The following is a 20,542-nucleotide window of genomic DNA, read 5'->3' as shown; positions in this document are numbered from 1 at the left end:
GTACAATATCACAACTAGGATGTTGGCATTGATGCCATCCACTGACCCCATTCAGGTTTCATTAGTGTTACTGCAGTCATTTGTGTATATGTATGTATGTATTTGTGCAGTTTTATCATATGTATAGTTTTGTATGACTACCACAGTTAAGGGACTGAATAATTCTAGACATTTTAAAAGCATATTGACTTTGAATCTAAGGGACATTTTTATAGATTCTTTTTTTTTCCTTACAGTGTTTTGGAGCAACACAAACTGACAAAAGAACAGTGGGAAGAGAGAATACAGAATTGGCATGAAGAACATAGAGGAATGCTAAGGTATTGAGTGGTTATTTTCTTAGTGTTTTTCCTCAAATTAAGGTTTTTTTTTATAACACTTTTTATTATATCAGATTATCCCTCAAAGGTTATTAGACTTATATGAATACATGTAAAGCACTAAACTTTAATCCAAAATGTTTTGTAATTTGTTTGATCTTATTTTTATGTATGTTAAAATCAGCTTTATTTCAATAGGGAGGATTCTATGATGGAGTACTTGAAGATTGCACAGGATCTAGAAATGTATGGAGTCAACTATTTTGAAATAAAAAATAAGAAAGGAACAGAATTGTGGCTAGGTGTTGATGCTTTGGGTCTGAATATTTATGAACATGATGACAAGTAAGTAAATTAGTTGAATAGTGAATAAGTCTTTATTCAGCAGCCTGTGTGGCTTTAATCTTACGTGTAAAGTCCTCTTGGGGCCTGATTACTCTTAACTCCTTTTCCCTTGCCCCCAAATTAAAAGATTAGTTAATGTCAGATAGGTTCTCAGATAATATACCTGTTTTCTCAACATCTTGTAGTTTCAGAGTTCTACTTCTCAAGAAGTATGTTTATCAAATAGAGTGATTTCACTTCTATTTGAAGTATGCTTCCTGATGTCTTGTGAGTTATGTCTGGTAACTTAAAATTTGTTTTCTCATAGATGAAAAGTGATTGCTTAAATGTTTTGCCTGGCCTGTAGGTTGTAATTGAAATTAACATACATAAACAGCAGCAGTGAGACAATGAATTATAGGTGCATAATTTACTGTATTTTGTAACACTTTTTATTTGAACATTTATATGAACTACTTTGTATATTTTTAGACATCAATAAAGTAGAATATTGCTGTATTATGCATAGTGAACAGTGGCATTTTATTTTGAAATCAACCCGAAATGTATAATATGTCAGGCTCTTAGAGCACTTTTAAGTAATGATAGCTACAGTTATTTTACACCTTCCTTTTATTTACCATGTCACATGAGCATTTAAGTCTATGCCAGTAATGCTTTTTTCTAAGATGTTTCTTTTTATCCTGGCCTCAGAACTTTATTTTCATTATTTGCAGGTATCTAATAAAGTACACATTCCTAAGCAAATACAAATTCCAAAAGAGAGTGTTTTACTGATTTTACTCTGTTTTTTCATATATTACAAAGCAAGTTAAAATGCTATGTTATTCAGAAGAGAAAATTTTGAAAGTTTTGAATGAAAAGCAAAAATGACCTGAAGAGTAAATTTTGTAGATAAAATCTTTTCTTTTTCTTCCTTTAAAAATTTAGAGTACCTGTTAGAGGTGTGACTACAGATAAAGATGGGGAATGTGAAAGAGGGGTGAGCTCAAGATTGGAGGGAATGGGACTGGGGATTCTGGACAGTGGGGACTTTGGGCTTAACTGGAATGGGTCAGTTTCTTTTTATAATGAGAATATATTCATCTTAAAGGGTGCTTTTTTTTTTTAAGGTTAACACCTAAAATTGGTTTTCCTTGGAGTGAAATCAGAAATATTTCATTTAATGACAAAAAATTTGTTATAAAGCCGATTGACAAAAAGGCACCTGTAAGTAAAATTCTTTTATTTTTATGTATTAACTCTTTAAATTTCTGCCACTTTGCTATGCTAGCACTTGAAGAACGACAATAATAATAATAGATATTATTGTGTATTCATTGAATTGCTTCTGAGAAGTAGCCCTTTTCACAGTTTTATTTTGACTGAGATTTAACTATAAGATAGGCAGTACTTATTAGGAGATGGTTGGAAACAATCGCCATTCCTATTTAAAAAAAGCATGTTGGTGGCTGGAATTAGTGGAGGTAACCTCCTCTACATTAACTTGCTTAGAGAGTAGTGCATAATGAACTTTGGATTTTTGTAACTCAGAGCCTTGAATGTAAGAAATATTTATATTTAAATAGTTTTTTAAATTGCTCTAGTGTCAGGTATACTCTAGTACTTTAGCTCAGTTATTGAAAACACAAAGGTATGGAGAAAATATCTAGGTTAAAAAGTTTAACAGACTTGAACAAAGGTCCAATTTTGAGATTAATGGCAAAGGCAAAACGAACAAAAAATCCTCCTCTGAGGTGAAAGAATTGATGTTCATAGTTTTTTTGGAGAAGAAAAAAGAATAAAGGTCATTTACTATATTGAGAACATAAGAATGTTAGCTTCTCCACAAAACCAGTAGGGAACAAAAGGGGGAGGAACCAGTTTTCTGAAAGTATGGCATAAGAAGTGAAGAAATTCCATGATTTCTAAAATATATAGAATATGACATTAGAATTCATAGGAAAGCCTGGAATTTTGTAGAGATTATTGTGGGAAGAAATATCCTTTCATGAAGATTTTAAATTCAGGCTCCTTTATGTTTAGGATTTTGTTTTTTATGCACCTCGTTTGAGAATCAATAAGCGGATTTTGGCCTTATGCATGGGAAACCATGAACTGTACATGCGAAGAAGGAAGCCTGACACTATTGAAGTACAGCAGATGAAGGCCCAGGCTAGAGAGGAGAAACATCAGAAGCAGTTGGAAAGGTATGGAGTTTGTGGCCTGCCTTTTTCTTAATTCTTGACTGCTGGGTCTTCATTGCAGCACATGGGCACTTCTCTTCTTTTGTTGTGGAACATGGGCTCGAAACACACGGGCTCAGTAGTTGGGGTGCATGGGCTTCTCTAGTTGGAGCACATGGGCCTGGCTGTCCCAAGATATGTAGAACCCCAGTTCCCCAACCAAGTGTCAAACCTGCATCCTATGCTTTGGAAAGTGGATTCTTAACCACTGGACCACCAGGCAAGTCCCTAGCCTTTCAGTTTTAGTTGATAGCAGTAGGTTATCTAAAATTTAAGAATCCTCATCAGTTTCTATGCTTCTGCTGCTAAGTTGCTTCAGTCGTGTCCGACTCTGTGCGACCCTATAGACGGCAGCCCACCAGGCTCCCCCATCCCTGGGATTCTCCAGGCAAGAATACTGGAGTGGGTCGCCATTTCCTTCTCCAATGCATGAAAGTGAAAAGTGAAAGTGAAGTCGCTCAGTCGTGTCCGACTCTTAGTGACCCCATGGACTGCAGCTTATCAGGCTCCTCCATCCATGGGATTTTCCAGGCAAGAGTACTGGAGTGGGGTGCCATTGCCTTCTCTGAAATATAAGAATCCTATCAGTTTCTATAGTATACTTTAAATTTACATTTTTACATTATATTCATTTAATACTATGATATATGGTTGGCCAAAAAGTTTGTCCAGGTTTTTCCAAAAGGTGTTACAGAAAATGTTCTTAAAATTGAATGACAGCATGTGTTATCACTGTCCTCTTTTAAAGTGAGTGTATATAATTTTCAAGTTAGAAATCTTTGATAGATATTTCTGAGAAAATAGCTTTTTGAGACTTCACAGATGTGCTTTTCCTGTATTGTGCTTGCTTTTTACTGACAGACTTTGGTGTGGACATAGTATGAAATTTTCAAGCTTGTTTTGCTTGTGACTTGTGTGTCTTCATTTTTCAGGGTAGGAATATGCTGAATATTTTGATTTGAAACAGTGTCAGTGACGTGAAGTGAATAGTCACTATTCATAGTTAAATAACTCTAGCACTCCCTGCCAGTGACACTGATCTTTTTAACCAGGGTTCACTTGACTTTCAAAAAAGATGTTAAATATTAAATTAAGACTTCTGAAACATAAAAATATTGAATAAATTCCTTGTTTACCTTGGAACCACATTACTGGCTCTGGCACTCATAATTCCCAAATCTGATTCTATACTAACTTAGACTTTATGCTTTATTTGAAAAAATTTAGAGTCCAAATTAAAGTTAACATTAATTGAAGAAATCATTGCAGAATAACACAATAATCTTTAGGTTCTAAAGAAAACAAAATTGAGGACCCCTAACCATATACATAAAAACATATTGTGTTGGAAATAACATAATTTGAATCCAGTAATTAAATCAGCCCTTTGCCAGAAATAGTTTTGCTACCTATATTTTTAGTCATTGTATTAGATACATTTTTTTTCTTAAATGTTCTGTGTAATTTAGATATTTTATTAATTCACATTGTTTCATTCAAGTTATCTGCCTTAGAGAAGTTAGTTCAGTTCAATCGCTCAGTCATGTTGGACTCTTTGCAACCCCTTGGACTGCAGCACACCAGGCCTCCTTGTCCATCACCAACTCCCAGAGTTTACTCAAACTCCTATCCATTGAGTCGGTGATGCCATCCAATCATCTCATCCTCTGTTGTCCCCTTCTCCTCCTGCCCTCAGTCTTTCCCAGCATCAAGGTCTTTTCAAATGAGTCAGCTCTCCACATCAGGTGGCCAAAGTATTGGAGTTTCAGCATCAGTCCCTCCCAGTGAATATTGAGGACTGATCTCCTTTAGGATGGACTGATTGGACCACCTTGCAGTTCAAAGGACTCTGAAGAGTCTTTTCCAACACCACAGTTCAAAAACATCAATTCTGGCGCTCAGCTTTCTTTACTGTCCAACTCTCACATCCATACATGACTACTGGAAAAACCATAGCCTTGACTAGACGGACCTTTGTTGGCAAAGTAATGTCTCTGCTTTTTAATATGCTGTCTAGGTTGGTCATAACTTTTCTTCCAAGGAGCAAGCGTCTTTTAATTGCATGGCTGCAGTCACCATCTGCAGTGATTTTTGGAGCCCCCCAAAATAAAGTCTCTCAGTGTTTCCCAGTCTATTTGCCATGAAGTGATGGGACTGGATGCCATGATCTTCGTATTTTGAATGTTGAGCTTTAAGCCAACTTTTTCACTCTCCTCTTTCACTTCCATCAAGAGGCTCTTTAGTTCTTCACTTTCTACCACAAGGGTGGTGTCATCTGCATATCTGAGGTTATTGATATTTCTCCCGGCAATCTTGATTCCAGCTTGTGCTTCCTCCAGCCCAGCGTTTCTCATGATGTACTCTGCATATAAGTTAAATAATCAGGATGACAGTATACAGAATTGACGTACTCCTTTCCCTATTTGGAATCGGTCTGTTTTCATGTCCAGTTCTAACTGTTGCTTCCTGACCTGCATACAGATTTTTCAAGAGAAGTTAACTGCTTCATAAAACATGTTTTAAACAGGCATGAAACTGTCCTGTAATTCCTGACTCCACCATTAAAGATGCTAAGTTGGAATGTTACTTTGAGCTCTGTCTTTTTTACTGCTCTCATGTGGCTTAGGATTATATTGTAGTTCTTGAGTTCTTGAAGGATAATTACAATATTGTGTTGGTTTCTGCCATACATCAACATGGATCAGCCATAGGTATACATATGTCCCCTCCTTCTTGAAGCTCCCTCCCACCTCTCACTCCATCCCACCCTTTAAGCTTGCAGCTTGCCCCAGTTTTAGGTCCCTGAGTTATATAGCAGATTCCCCGACTGGCTGGCTATTTTGCATATGTTAATGTGTATGTTTCTGTTCTATGCCTCTCTCCATTCATCCCACCCTCTCCTTCTTATATTCATCTCACCCTCTCCTTCTTCCACCCCTTGTGTCCATAAGTCTGTGTTTGCATCTCCATTGCAACTGGGCAAATAGCTTCATTAGAACCATCTTTCTAGGTCCCATATATGCCTTAACATAGGATATTTGTTCTCTTCTGACTTACTTCACTCTGTGTAATAGGCTCTGGATTTATTCACCCCATTAGCACTGACTCAAATGCGTCCCTTTTGTGGCTGAGTAATATTCCATTGTGGTATATGTACCACAGCTTCTTCATCCATTCATGGACATCTAGGTTGCTTCCATGTCTTAGCTATTATAAATAGTGTTTCAGTGAACATCGGGGTACATGTGTCTTTTCAGTTACAGTTTTCTCAGGGTATTTGCCTAATGGTGAGATTGTTGGGTCATACGATAGTTTTAGTCCTGGATTTTTAGGGAATCTTCTTACTGTCTTCCATAGTGACTGCATCAGTTTACATTTCACCTAACAGTGCACCAACAAACATGTCATGTCCCTTTTCTCCACACCTTCTTCAGCTCTTATTATTTGAAGATTTTTTTGATGATGGCCATTCTGACAGGTGTAAGGTGATGTTGTAGTTTTCATTTGCCTTTCTCTAATAATGAGTGGCTGACTTTCTTTTTCTGGGCTCCAAAATCACTGCAGATGGTGATTGCAGCAATGAAATTAAAAGATGCTTATTCCTTGGAAGGAAAGTTATGACCAATCTAGACAGCATATTAAAAAGCAGAGACATTACTTTGCCAACAAAGGTCTGTCTAGTCAAGGCTATGGTTTTTCCAGTAGTCATGTATGGATGTGAGAATTAGACTGTGAAGAAAGCTGAGTACTGAAGAATTGATGTTTTTGAACTGTGGTGTTGGAGAAGACTTTTGAGAGTCCCTTGGACTGCAAGGAGATCCAACCAGTCCATTCTAAAGGAGATCAGTCCTAGGTGTTCATTGGAGGGACTGATGTTGAAGCTGAAACTGCAATACTTTGGCCACCTGATGTGGAGAGCTGACTCATTTGAAAAGACCCTGTTGCTGGGAAAGATTGAGGGCAGGAGGAGAAGGGGACAACAGAGAATGAGATGGTTGGATGGCATCACTGATGCCAATGGACATGGGTTTAGGTGGACTCTGGGAGTTGGTGATGGACAGGAAGGCCTGGCGTGCTACAGTTCATGGGGTCGCAAAGAGTCGGATATGACTGAGCGACTGAACTGAACTGAATAATGAGTGATCTTGAGCATCTTTTCGTGTGTTTATTAGCTATCTGTATGTCTTCCTTGGACAACTGTCTATTTAGGTCTTTTGCCCACTGTTGGACTGAGTTATTTGCTTTTCTATTATTGAGTTGCATAAGCTGCTTATGTATTTTGGAAATTAATCTTTTGTCAACTTTCATTTGCTATTATTCTCTCTCATCCTTAGGGTTGTCTTTTCACCTTGTTTGTTGTTTTGCTGTGCAAAAACTTTTAAATAGGTCTTACTTTTTTTTTTTTTTTCTGTTACTCTAGGAGGAGACTCATAAAGGATCTTCCTGTGATTTATATAATAAAGTGTTCTGCCTATGTTTTCCTCTTAAGAGTTTTACAGTTTCTGGTCTTACATTTAGGTCTTTAGTCCAGTTGGAGCTAATCTTTGTATATCATGTTAGGAAGTGTTCTAGTTTCATTCTTTCACATGTAGCTGTCCAGTTTTCCTAGCACCACTTATTGGAGAGACTGTCTTTGCCTCAGTGTATATTCTTGCCTCCTATGTCAAAGGTAAGGGTTTATCGCTGGCTTTTCTGTCTTGTTTCATTGGTGTATATTTCTGTTTTTGTGCCAGTACCATACTCCCTTTATGATTATAGCTTTGTAGTATACTCTGAAGTCAGGAACGTTGATTCCTCCAGCTCCATTTTTCTTTCTCAAGATTCATCGCAGCACTATTTATAATAGCCAGGACATGGAAGCAACCTAGATGTCCATCAGCAGATGAATGGATAAGAAAGCTGTGGTACATATACACAATGAAGTATTACTCAGCCATTAAAAAGAATACATTTGAATTAGTTCTAATGAGGTGGATGAAACTGGAGCCGATTATACAGAGTGAAGTAAGCCAGAAAGAAAAACACCAATACAGTATACTAACACATATATATGGAATTTAGAAAGATGGTAATGATAACCCTGTATGCGAGACAGCAAAAGAGACACAGATGTATAGAACAGGCTTTTGGACTCTGTGGGAGAGGGAGAGTGTGTGGGAAGATTTGGGAGACTGGCATTGAAACATGTATAATATCATGTAAGAAACGAATCGCCAGTCTAGGTTCGATGCAGGATACAGGATACTTGGGGCTGGTGCGCTGGGATGACCCAGAGAGATTATATGGGGAGGGAGGTGGGAGAGGGGTTCAGGATTGGGAACTCAGGTACACCCGTGGCGGATTCATGTTGATGTATGGCAAAACCAATACAGTATTGTAAAATAAAAATAAAAAAAAGATTGCTTTGGCTTTTTGGGATCTTTTGTGTTTCCATATAAATTGTAAGATTTTTTTGTTCCAGTTCTGTGGAAAATGCCATTGGTGATTTGATAGGGTTCACATTGAATCTGTAGATTGCATTTGGTAGTTTAGTCATTTTCACAATATTGATTCTTCCAATGCAGGAAAATGGAATATCTCTCCATCTGTTTATGTTGTCTTTGTTTTCTTTCATCAGTGTCTTATAGTTTTCTATGTATAGCTCTGTTTCCTGAGGTTGATTTATTCCTACGTATTGTGTTCTTTCTGTTGCAGTGATAAATGGGATTGATTCCTCAATTTCTCTTTCTGGCTTTTTGTTGTTAGTGTATAGAAATGCAAGTAGTTTTTGTGTATTATTTGGTATCCTGTGATTGGCTCTAGTACTTTTCTGATGGTATTTTTAGGGTTTTGCAAACAGTGAGGGTTTCACTGCTTCTTTCCAATCTGGATTCCTTTTGTTTTCTTTAACTCTCTGATTGTCATAGCTAGGACTTCAAAAATTATGTTGAATAATATTGGCGAGAATGGGCACCCTTGTCTTGTTTCTGATATTAGAGGGGATGCTTTCAGGTTGTCACCATTGAGAATAATGTTTACTGTGGGTTTATCATTTATGGCCTTTATTATGTTGAGGTAGGTTCCTTCCATGCCCATTTTTTAAAGAGTTTTATCATAAATGAGTTCTGAATTTTTTTCGAAAGCTTTTTCTGCATCTATTGAGATGATCTTATGGTTTTTATCTCTCAGTTTGTTAATATGGTGTATCACATTTATTTGCATATATTGAAGAATCCTTGCATCCCTGGAATCACGGGATTTTTTTCTTTTTCTCCAAATAAGTTTCACATATTTATTACTGAGCCTCATAGACTTATAGTAAGGAAACAAGAAACATTAGGAGCCAAGCATTCCATCTTTCCCGTAAGTTTAGACAGTTGTGATGTTCCAGCTGTGATTTGGCTGGTTAATATGCAGATGGTCTTAACACAGAGCATGTGTTCCACTTTATATGTGACACTTCTTATAGACCCAGCTTGGTTTTTCTGCAGTGTCTTCTCTTGGAATTGTCCCTGATCTTACTAGTTTTCGTTTGAATCCATTGAGGAATGGGACAATTCTGCTTTTGTTTCTTGGCCAGAAATTGCTTGACCCTGAAAGTCTTATGAGAAGAAATCGTGAGAAGCAAACTCAACCATACATAGGATGATGGAGAAAAGAAAAGCACATGTATGATCTTTATAATGTGTTGTTGAATTCTGTTTGCTGTTTCTTGAGGATTTCTGCATCTATATTCATCAGTGATACTGGCCTGTAATTTTCTTTTTTTGTGATGTCTTTTTCTGATTTTGGTATCAGGGTGATGGTGGCCTCGTAAAATGAATTTGGAAGTATTCCTTCCTCTGCAAGTTTTTGAAAAAGTTTCAGAAAGATAGGCACTAGCTCCTCTCTAAATGTTTAATAGATTTCACCTGTGAAGCCGTCTGGCCCTGAACTTTTGTTGGTAGGGAGATTTTTGATCAGTTTTCATTTTATGCTTATAATTGCCTTGTTCATAGTTTCTGTTTTTTCCTGGTTCAGTCTTTAAAGCTTGAACTTTTCTAAGAATCTGTCCATTTTTTCCAGGTTGTTGATTTTGTTGGCATATCGTTTCTTGTAATAGTCTCTTCTGATTCTTTGTATTTCTGCATTGTTGTAACGTCCTTTTTCATTTCTAATTTTATTGATTTGATTTTTCTCCCTTTTTTCTTGAGAAGTCTGGCTAATGGTTTGTCCATTTTGTTTATCTCCTTAAAGAATCAGCTTTTAGTTTTATTACTCTTTACTATTATTTCCTTCATTTCTTTTTCATTTATTTCTGGTCTGATCTTGATGCTTTCTTTCCTTCTACTAATTTTGGAGTTTTATTGTTCTCCTTTTTCAGTTGTTTTAGGTGTAACGTTAGTTGTCTATTTGATGTTTTTGTTTCTTGAGATAGGATTGTATTGCTATAAACTTCCCTCTTAGAACTGTTCTTGCTGCATCCCATAGGTTTTTGGTTGTCGTGTTTTTGTTGTCATTTGTTTCCAGGAATGGTTGATTTCTTATCTTACTTCTTCAGTGACCTGTTCATTTTTAAGAAATGTATTTAGTCTCCATGTATGTATGTTTTACAGTTGTTTTTTTTTCCCTTGTAATTGATATCTAGTCTCATATTCTTGTGGTGAGAAAAGATGCTTGATATGATTTCCATTTTTAAAAATTTACTGAGAATTGATTTGTGACCTGAGATATGGTCTGTCTTGGAAAATGTTCTATCTGCACTTGAGAGGAAAGTATATTCCTTTGCATTGGGATGGAATGTCCTGAAGATATCAACTAGGTCCATGTGACCTAATGTGGCATTTAAGGCTTGTGTTTCCTTAATTTTCTGTTTTGATGAACTGTTCATTGGTGTAGGTGGGGTATTAAAATCCATACTGTTGTGTTACTGTCAGTTTCTCCTTTTATGTCTGTTAGTGTTTGCCTTATGTATTGAGGGGCTCCTATGTTGGGTGCATAAATATTTGCCATTGTTATGTCTCATTATGTAGTGTGCTTCCTTATCTCTTATAATATTGTTTAAGGTCTGTTTTGTTTGATAGGATTTTGATTTCCATTTTGCATGGAGTATCTTTTTCCATCTTTTCACTTTCAGTCTGTGTGTGTCTCTAGGTCTGAAGTGGGTGTCGCATATGTATGGGTCATGTTTTTGTATCCATTCAGTCTGTGTCTTTTGGTTGGAGCATTTAATCCATTTACATTTAAAGTAATTATTGATATATATGTTGCTATTGGAATTTTCTTTTTGTTTTGGGCTTATTTTTGTAGGTCTTTTCCTTCTCTTGTGTTTCCTTCCTGTGGAAGTCCCTTTAACTTTGTCTGTAAAGCTGGTTTTGTGGTGCTAAATTCTCTTAACTTTTGCTTGTCTGAAAGGTTTTAATTTCTCTTGTCAAATACAAATGAGATTCTTGCCAGGTAGAGTAATTTTGCTTGTAGATTTTTCCCTTTTAGTACTTTAAATATATCCTGCCGTTCTCTTCTGGCCTACAAGGTTCCTGCTGGAAGATATCTGTAAATCGAATGGGGTTTCCCTTGTATGTTGCTTGTTGCTTTTCCCTTGCTGCTTTTAATAAATAGTCTTTCTTTGTGTTTAATCTTTATTAGTTTGACTAGTACATGTCTCAGTGTGTATCTCCTTGGATGTGTGGGACTCTGCACTTCTTGGACTTGATTGTTTCCTTTCACATGTTGAGGAAATTTTCAAATATAGTATCTTCAAATATTTTTCTTTTTCTTTTCTAGTACTGGGACACCTATAATCCGAATGTTGGTGTGTTTAATATTGTCTGAGAGGTCTCTGAGACTGTCCTCAATTCTTTTCATTCTTTTTCCTTTAGTCTGCTCTTCAGAAGTTATTTCCACCATTCCATTCTTCTGCCTCAGTTAATTCTGGTATTGATTGCTTCTAGAGTATTTTTGCTTCCCTGGTGGCTCAGGTGGTAAAGAGCTTGACTGCATTGTGGGAGAGATCTGGGTTCAATCCCTGGGTTGGGAAGATCCCCTGGAGAAGGGAATAATAACCCACTCCAGTATTGTTGCCTACAGAATTCCATGGATAGAAGAGTCTGACGGGCTACAGTCCATGAGATTGCAAAGAGTCAGACGTGACTGAGCTACTAACACACAGAGTATTTTAAATTTCATTATGTATTGTAGGTTTCTGTTTATTCTTTATTTCTTCTTTGCATTTTGTCCATTCTGTTTTTGAGGTTTTGGATCATCTTTATTATCATTACTCTGAATTCTCTTTCAGACGGTTTGCCTATTTCCTCTTCGTTTATTTGGTCTTACGTGTTTCTGTCTTGTTCCTTCATTTGTGCAGTATTTCTCTGCCTTTTCATTTTTATTCTAACATACTGTGTTTGAGGCTTCCTTTCCCCAGGCTTTCAGGTTGTGTTCCTTCTTCCTTTTGCTTTCTTCCCTCAGTGGGTAAGGTTTGTCCAGTGGTTTGTGTAGGCTTTGTGTTGGGAGTGACTTCTGCTTGTGTTCTGGTGAAAGGAGTTGAGGTGTTTTTTCCCCCCACTTCTGATGGGCTTGGCCATGTGAGGTGGTATATTTTGGGATGTCTGGTAATCCTGTCTGCTGATTAATGGTTGGGTTTATGATTTTGTCTTGTTCATTGTTTGGGTGAGGTGTCCTGCACTAGGGTGCTGCCAGCAGTTGGGTGATGCTGGATCTTTTTAACACAGTTAACAACCCCATGATTCCTTTCTTGGATTCCATGAAAGGTTCCAACCTATCATTAGTGAGTATTGATTGCCTGCTTCGTATACAGTAGGAATTCATTAACTTTTTATTTCATTTGAACACCTGAAGGTTGTTTTATGTTAGTCCAGCCACATGGGGATTGGTGGTCTTTCAGAAGTGGCATGCCAAGTCTTCATTTATTCTCTGCTTTGAAGTGACAACTGTATGTGGAAACAATTTCGGTCAAGCCCAATGACAAAGGAGCCAGTGACATACTTGGGGGAGTGCCCAGAGGTGTGCTGCTGGAGTCTCGTGGGCAAGAACAGTAGTTGGGAAGAGGCAGCAGGAGGCCTCTTTCCCTACAATACATTGGCATATGTAGCTATGTCCTCCTGCGTAACTCTCATAACTTTTTTAAAATAGTGAAAATGACGTTCTTTTCCATGGGTTATTGGTCCTTGTAGTCTGTGTTCTTAAGTTACTTGCATCCAAATCAAATTGAGTTTACAATTTAGAGTGAGATAGCTACATACCAGTTGTAGATTAGCTATGGAATAGTCTGTCACAGCTGACTGCCTTTATGCCTGGGACTCAGCTGATGTCATACCAAAGAATCCAGGCTTTGGAATTAGATAAATCTGGGTTTGAATTCTAATACTTGTTGAACAAGTAACTTCTTATCCACTATTCTCTTATCCTTACTGTGAAAATAATAGTCCTTTCAAGAGTTTTTGTGAGAAATAATAGTGTCAGTATAGAAACATTTAGCAGAGTACCTAATACATAATTAAGTAGTAGCAGTAAATAATTTTTAATGTTACTAGTACATAGTTTGAATAGAAGTTGGATATATGTTGCTTTTTAGTCTTCATTTTAAGAAAAATGTAATTGGTGCTATCTGATATTCTTTAAAAAGTAATGTATTCTAATATGGGGCTTCTCAGGTGGCTCAGGGGTAAGGAATCTTGACCTGCATACAGGTTTTCTCAGGAGGCAGGTGAGGTGGTTTGGTATTCCTCTCTCTTTAAGAATTTTCCACAGTTTGTTGTGATCCACACAATCAAAGGCTTTAGTGTAGTCAATGAAGCAGAAGTAGATGTTTTTCTGGAATTCTCTTGCTTTTTCTATGAGCCAGCTAATGTTGGCAATTTGATCTCCGGTTCCTCTGCCTTTTCTAAATCCAGCTTCAACATCTGGAAGTTCTCAGTTCTTGTATTGTTGAAGCCTAGCTTGAAGAATTTTGAGCATTACTTTGCTAGTGTGTGAAAAGAGTGTGATTGTGTGGTAGTTTGAACATTCTTTTGTACTGCCTTTCTTTGGGGTTGATATGAAAACTGACCTTTTTCAGTCCTGTGACTGGTTGAGTTTTCCAAATTTGCTGGCATACTTAGTGCAGCACTTTAACAGCATTATCTTTTAGGATTTGAAAAGGCTCAACTGGAATTCTATCACCTCCACTAGCTTTGTTCATAGTGATGCTTCCTAAGGTCCACTTGACTTCACACTCCAGGGGAGCTCTGGCTTTAGGTGAATGATGACACCATCATAGTTATCAGGGTTGTGAAGATCTTTTTTGTACAGTTCTTCTGTGTATTCTTGCCACCTCTTCTTAATATCTTCTGCTTCTGTTAGGTTCACACTGTTTCTGTCCTTTATTGTGCCCATCATTGCATGAAATGTTCCCTTGATATATCTAATTTTCTTGAAGTCTTTCTCATTCTATTGTTTTATTCTATTTCTTTTCATTGCTTACTTAGCAAGCCTCTCTTATCTCTCCTTGCTATTCTTTGGAACTCTGCATTCAGATGGGTATCTCTTTCCTTTTCCCCTTTGCCTTTCGCTTCTCTTCTTTTCTCAGGTATTTGTAAGGCCTTTGTATTTCTTCTTCTTGGGGATGGTTTTGATGACCGCCTCCTATACAGTGTTACGAACCTCCGTCTGTAGTTCTTCAGGCACTCAGTCTCTGTCTCTCAGAACTAATCCCATGAATCTGTCACCTGCACTGTGTAATCAGTCATAAGGGATTTGTTAAGGTCATACCTGAATGGCCTAGTGGTTTTCCCTACAAAAAGAAACTAGGTATCACTAAGAAGTGTGGAGAGCCAAAGTCATTTGTATTAATTGAGTGGGGTATTCGTTGGTGATGGCTGTTGGCAGATGAGAATTCTTGTGAGATGAGAAATACAAACTTTGTAAGAGTGCGGGATAGTAAACTTTACAGAACACTTTAGCTGTCATAATCAAGTTAAATACTGGCTACACATTTATTTCATTTTTCAATATAAAGACTAAAATTCCTCCGCCCAACTTGCTTGTTGTTATCTTCAGTCTTTATCTCTTGCTTCCATGTCTCCTTTACCTCCATCCTTAAGGAAGAACAAATGAAACATCAATAGGGAAAAGGGAAACAGCACCAGTGCCCACCTCCAGAAGGGGCCATCTGTGTGCCAGAGCATGACTTGAAAAGTTCTGAGTTTGTGGAATATTATTGTAGCCTTTGGTCTTCAGATCTGGTGAGATGTAAGTATTCATGAAGTGTCTCATTGTCTCAGGGCGGAAGCTAACTGTCTTGGAGACTGTGACAGCTCTAGATTTGACTGAGGAGTGATGTGGGCAGGCTAGTCAACATCTTAGAGTAGCAGGCAGCCTGGCATGGAAAAAGTAGCTCTTGGCCATACTAGCAATTACTTGAGAAATACTGTGCTCTTGATGTCACAGACAAGACTGCTTTTTCAGCTTTCTAAGGAATACAGGAAGGGCAGCAGTATCTGTGGGGCCTGCAGGCCCTTGTTTTTCTCAAGGAAATTGGGATGCTCAAACTTCCTTAAACCTGTGTAAACCCTGACTCTTACAGCAGTGGGGGCTGTTTACCTGTATATACTCTGTCGATTGAGATAGGATGAAAGAGGTGAATGTGCTAAAAGTGAGTCCAAGTCTTGGGGGCAGAGGGGCGCTTAGTTATTCAATCTTCCTTCTGGCTGTTGAGAAAGTACCTTGTAGGGAAGTCTAGAACAGAGGTGGAGTTCCCCTTTCATGAGTGAACTCTAGGCCTTAGATTATTAAATGCTGTGAGTATTCATTAAAACCAGTTGGGAAGATATGGTCACCCTTACACTTAATGCATAGGCCTACTTTTCTTGCTGACTTGTTACAACTCTGCCTGTTTGCCCCAAAGCTGGAGTCTCTTTTCATATTGAAAGCAGATAGGTGCTAGTTGCTGTAGGAAGAAATAGGTAGTAAAACTTTGCTGACAAGCTTATCAGAGATTGCAAGTTGAGAAATTATGTGACTTGGGCTTGAAATTCAGAACTGACATCAAATGGCAGCTATGTCTTTTGTAAGTATTTAGGTATATTTAGATAAGTTTTAGATGAAAGCATAATTATTATTTTCTTAACTAAAAAGAGAATATTATTCCCATTGAAGATAATATTATCTGATAATTAAATCTTATTCATCATTATATTTCTGGCCTTCAACATAGAGTCTGATCCACTGTAAGCCTTTGGTAGATGTTTGATAAATGAATTTGGCTATATTTAGGCCCATGGTAGATGCATCTAAATGACAAAAGCATTCGTTCCCACCAAACTCTCAGGAGGATCTTTTTAGATAGCACTAGATGGTGGGCTCGGAGAAGGCGATGGCACCCCACTCCAGTACTCTTGCCTGGAAAATCCCATGGACAGAGGAGCCTGGTAGGCTGCAGTCCACGGGGTTGCAAAGAGTCGGACGCGACTGAGCGACTTCACTTTCACTTTTTCCTTTCATGCACTGGAGAAGTAAATGGCAACCCACTCCAGTGTTCTTGCCTGGAGAATCCCAGGGACGGGGGAGCCTGGTGGGCTGCCGTCTATGGAGTCGCACAGAGTCGGGACACGACTGAAGCGACTTAGCAGCAGCAGATGCATACTGTCGTTCTAAGGGATTTGTCAAAGGAGATTAAACTGATTTGTCATCTTAAGTTGATACTACCTTAGAAATTAAACTTGTATTAATTGTTAATGGTTGAAATATTTTGCCCTTCCATGTTAATTTGCTTTTTAAAGTGAAACAGCCTGTGCACTCCCTTCAAACCTTGCTGTTTATGCCAGTGGGTGGTTTCAGCTAATCTAAAGAAGGCATGTTCTTAGGTATGGCAGCTGTGCAGTTAACTTGTTTTGTGCTCACGTATAATTAATTGTCAGGAGTTCAGTTTAAACGGTCACTGACTATAGTTTTTGTGACCTTAAAATAAAATCTATATTTTAATCCAGTGTGTGTATATGTAACAGTGTTGTAGTCCTATATTCTTAACTATATGACTTTTGAATACATCTAAATATAATGAATACTAAAAATATTGATATGCTGTCATTTCTTCTTAGTTGATTTACAGTTAGTACTTAGGTTTCATGTATATATTTTCATATATTAATTTGTAACAACACAAAGTTTAATTCCTTTTAAGGGCTCAATTAGAGAATGAAAAGAAGAAAAGAGAAATAGCAGAAAAGGAAAAGGAAAGAATAGAACGTGAAAAGGAAGAGCTGATGGAACGTCTGAGGCAAATTGAAGAACAGACAATGAAAGCCCAGAAAGGTAAAAGTTTCTTTTTGATACTGGATTCAAAATTGTTGCTCTGTCATCAGATAATATAGTATTTCTTAATACTATTACATCTTATTTGTCTTTTTTTTTTTAAATATATTTTTTAATCAGAGGAAAATTGCTTTACAGTGCCATACAACTACATGAATCAGCAAAATTGTACATACGTCCCTTCCGTCGTTAGCCTCCCTTCCCACCACCCCGCCCCTCTAGCCCCTCACAGGGCACCAGGCTGAGCTCCCTGTCTTCCCTAGCTACTCCCCGCAAGCTGTGTATGTGACTCGTGATGGGGTGTGTATGTCGATGCTGCTTTCTCTGTCCGTCCCACCCTCTCTTTCCCCCACTGTGTCCACAAGTCCATTCTGTGCATCCGTGTCTCTCTATTCCTTCCCTGCAGAGAGGTTCATCTGTACCATTCTTTTAGATTCTGCATACAATGCAAATTATTATGCCATGTTTGGTTTCCTCTTTCTGACTTAATTCATTCTGTATAACAGGCTTTAGGCTCATCCACATCACTACAACTGACTCAAATTTGTTCCTTTTTACGGATGACTGATATTCTTTTGTTTTTATGTACCACAGCTTGTTTATCCATTTATCTGTTGAAGAACATCTAGGTTACTTCCATTTTTTATGTAGACCTCAGTTCAGTTCAGTTGCTCAGTCGTGTCCGATGGCGACCCCATGAACCGCAGCACGCCAGGCCTCCCTGTCCATCACCAACTCCCAGAGTCCACCCAAACCCATGTGCATTGAATTGGTGATGCCATCCAACCATCTTATCCTCTGTCGTTACCTTCTCCTCCTGCCCTCTATCTTTCCCAGCATCAGGGTCTTTTCAGATGAGTCAGCTCTTCGCATCAGGTGGTCAAAGTATTGGAGTTTCAGCTTCAACGTCAGTCCTTCCAATGAACACCCAGGACTGATCTCCTTTAGGATGGACTGGTTGGATCTCCTTGTAGTCCAAGGGACTCTCAAGAGTCTTCTCCAACACCACAGTTTAAAGACAAGCATCAGTTCTTTGGCGCTCAGCTTTCTTTATAGTCCAACTCCTACATCCATACATGACCACTGGAAAAACCATAGTCTTAACTAGACAGACGTTTGTTGGCAAAGTAATGTCTCTGCTTTTGAATATGCTGTCTAGGTTGGTCATAACTTTTCTTCCAAGGAGTAAGTGTCTTTTAATTTCATGGCTGCAGTCTTCACCTGCAGTGATTTTGGAGCCAAAAAAATAAAGTCTGACACTGTTTCCCCATCTATTTGCCATGAAATGATGGGACCAGATGCCATGATCTTCGTTTTCTGAATGTTGAGCTTTAAGCCAACTTTTTCACGCTCCACTTTCACTTTCATCAAGAGACTCTTTAGTTCTTCACTTTCTGCTATAAGGGTGGTGTCATCTGCATATCTGAGGTTATTGATATTTCTTCCGGCAGTCTTGATGCCAACTTGTGCTTCCTCCAGTCCAGCGTTTCTCATGATGTACTTGCATAGAAGTTAAACAAGCAGGGTGACAATATACAGCCTTGACATACTCTTTTTCCTATTTGGAACCAGTCTGTTGTTCCATGTCCAGTTCTAACTGTTGCTTCCTGACCTGAATACAGGTTTCTCAAGAGGCAGGTCAGGTGGTCTGATATTCCCATCTCTTTCAGAATTTTATACAGTTTTTGTGATCCACACAGTCAAAGGCTTTGGCATAGTCAGTAAAGCAGAAATAGATGTTTTTCTGGAACTCTCTTCCTTTTTCGATGATCCAGCAGATGTTAGCAATTTGATCTCTGGTTTTGCTGCCTTTAAAACCAGGTTGAACATCCTGAAGTTCACGGTTCACTTATTGCTGAAGCCTGGCTTGGAGAATTTTAAGCATCATTTTACTAGTGTGTGAGATGAGTGCAATTGTGCAGTAGTTTGAGCATTCTTTGACGTTGCCTTTCTTTGGGATTGGGATGAAACTGACCTTTTCCAGTCCTGTGGCCACTACTGAGTTTTCCAAATTTTCTGGCTTATTGATTGCAGCACTTTCACAGCATCATCTTTCAGGATTTGAATATATATAGACCTAATTCCATTTAATTGCCAATTTAATACTTAGTGGAATTAAATCATAAACATTTTTAAGGCACATTCATGTATCCAGTGCTCATATATTTGTTTTTCATTTTCTGTAGTACTCAAATATTTTTATATGTACTTTTATTATACATTACAAATGACTGTATGTGTTAATTTTTTTCTTTGGGCTCTCCAGGGTTCCATACGCAGAAATACATTTTCAGTGCTTTCTGGCATTTAAATAAAATCTCTTTATGGATATTTGAGTACTTTAAGGCATCTAGGTAATTTAAGGCGTTTTAAACTATTCTGATTATTTAAACTCTTCTAGAACTCAGTCTCTAGTTTCAGTATGTTAAAAAATACACAAGTATATTCAGTATATTAAATATGTAGCCATGTTTTGTTTGTTTTTGGTAACATGTTTGAAAGAACCTACTTCCTAGACAGTAGGTAATCAAAATGTTACATTATATTAATGTTTTATTATTTTAATATCATTTTTATTTGGCTGTGTCAGGTCTTCGCTTTGAGAATGCAGTATCTTCACTTTGTCATGCGGAATCTTTTTTTGTGGTGCATAGACTGTAGTTGTGTTACATGGCGTGTGGGATCTTAGTTCCCCAACCAGGGATTGAACTGGCATTCCCTGAGTTGCAATTCAGATTCTTAACCACTGGACCACCAGGGAAGTCCCAACTACAATGTATGTTTAGAAGGGCTACATTTATATTTAGCAAGTGTGGTTTATATAAAGTAACTTTATTTTTATTTATTTAGTTAGTTTTTTAATTTTTTAATTTTTACTTTATCTTACTTTACAATACTGTATTGGTTTTGCCATACATTGACACGAATCCACCATGGGTGTATACAAGCTCCCAATCCTGAATCCCCCTCCCACCTCCCACCCCACATCATCTCTCTGGATCATCCCCATGCACCAGCCCCAAGCATCCTGTATCCTGTATCGAACATAGACTGGCACTTCATTTCTTACATGATAGTATACATGTTTCAATGCCATTCTCCCAAATCATCCCACCCTTTCCCTCTCCCTCACAGTCCAAAAGTCCATTCTATACATCTGTGTCTCTTTTGCTGTCTCGCATACAGGGTCATCATTACCATCTTTCTAAATTCATTGCAGCACTGTTTATAATAGCCAGGACATGGAAACAACCTAGATGTCCATCAGCAGATGAATGGATAAGAAAGCTGTGTTACATATACACAATGGAGTATTACTCAGCCATTAAAAAGAATACATTTGAATCAGTTCTAATGAGATGGATGAAACTGGAGCCGATTATG

The 20,542-nt window shown here is 37.9% G+C and overlaps 1 protein-coding gene across 1 annotated transcript in view; it reads left to right on the top strand.

Moving 5' to 3' along the window:
- The window catches only part of RDX (radixin), a 103,214-nt gene that overhangs the window by 36,671 nt on the left and 46,001 nt on the right, over positions 1-20,542 (top strand). The window contains exons 6-10 of the mRNA XM_052652103.1: positions 237-320; positions 519-665; positions 1,778-1,874; positions 2,691-2,854; positions 17,028-17,158. Of these exons, the coding sequence (XP_052508063.1) occupies positions 237-320; positions 519-665; positions 1,778-1,874; positions 2,691-2,854; positions 17,028-17,158 (623 nt within the window). The remainder of the gene's footprint in view (positions 1-236; positions 321-518; positions 666-1,777; positions 1,875-2,690; positions 2,855-17,027; positions 17,159-20,542) is intronic.

Source organism: Budorcas taxicolor, chromosome 15 (genome assembly GCF_023091745.1).
Source record: "Budorcas taxicolor isolate Tak-1 chromosome 15, Takin1.1, whole genome shotgun sequence".
NCBI lineage: Eukaryota > Metazoa > Chordata > Mammalia > Artiodactyla > Bovidae > Budorcas > Budorcas taxicolor.
This window is presented reverse-complemented; position numbering and strand designations above follow the sequence as displayed.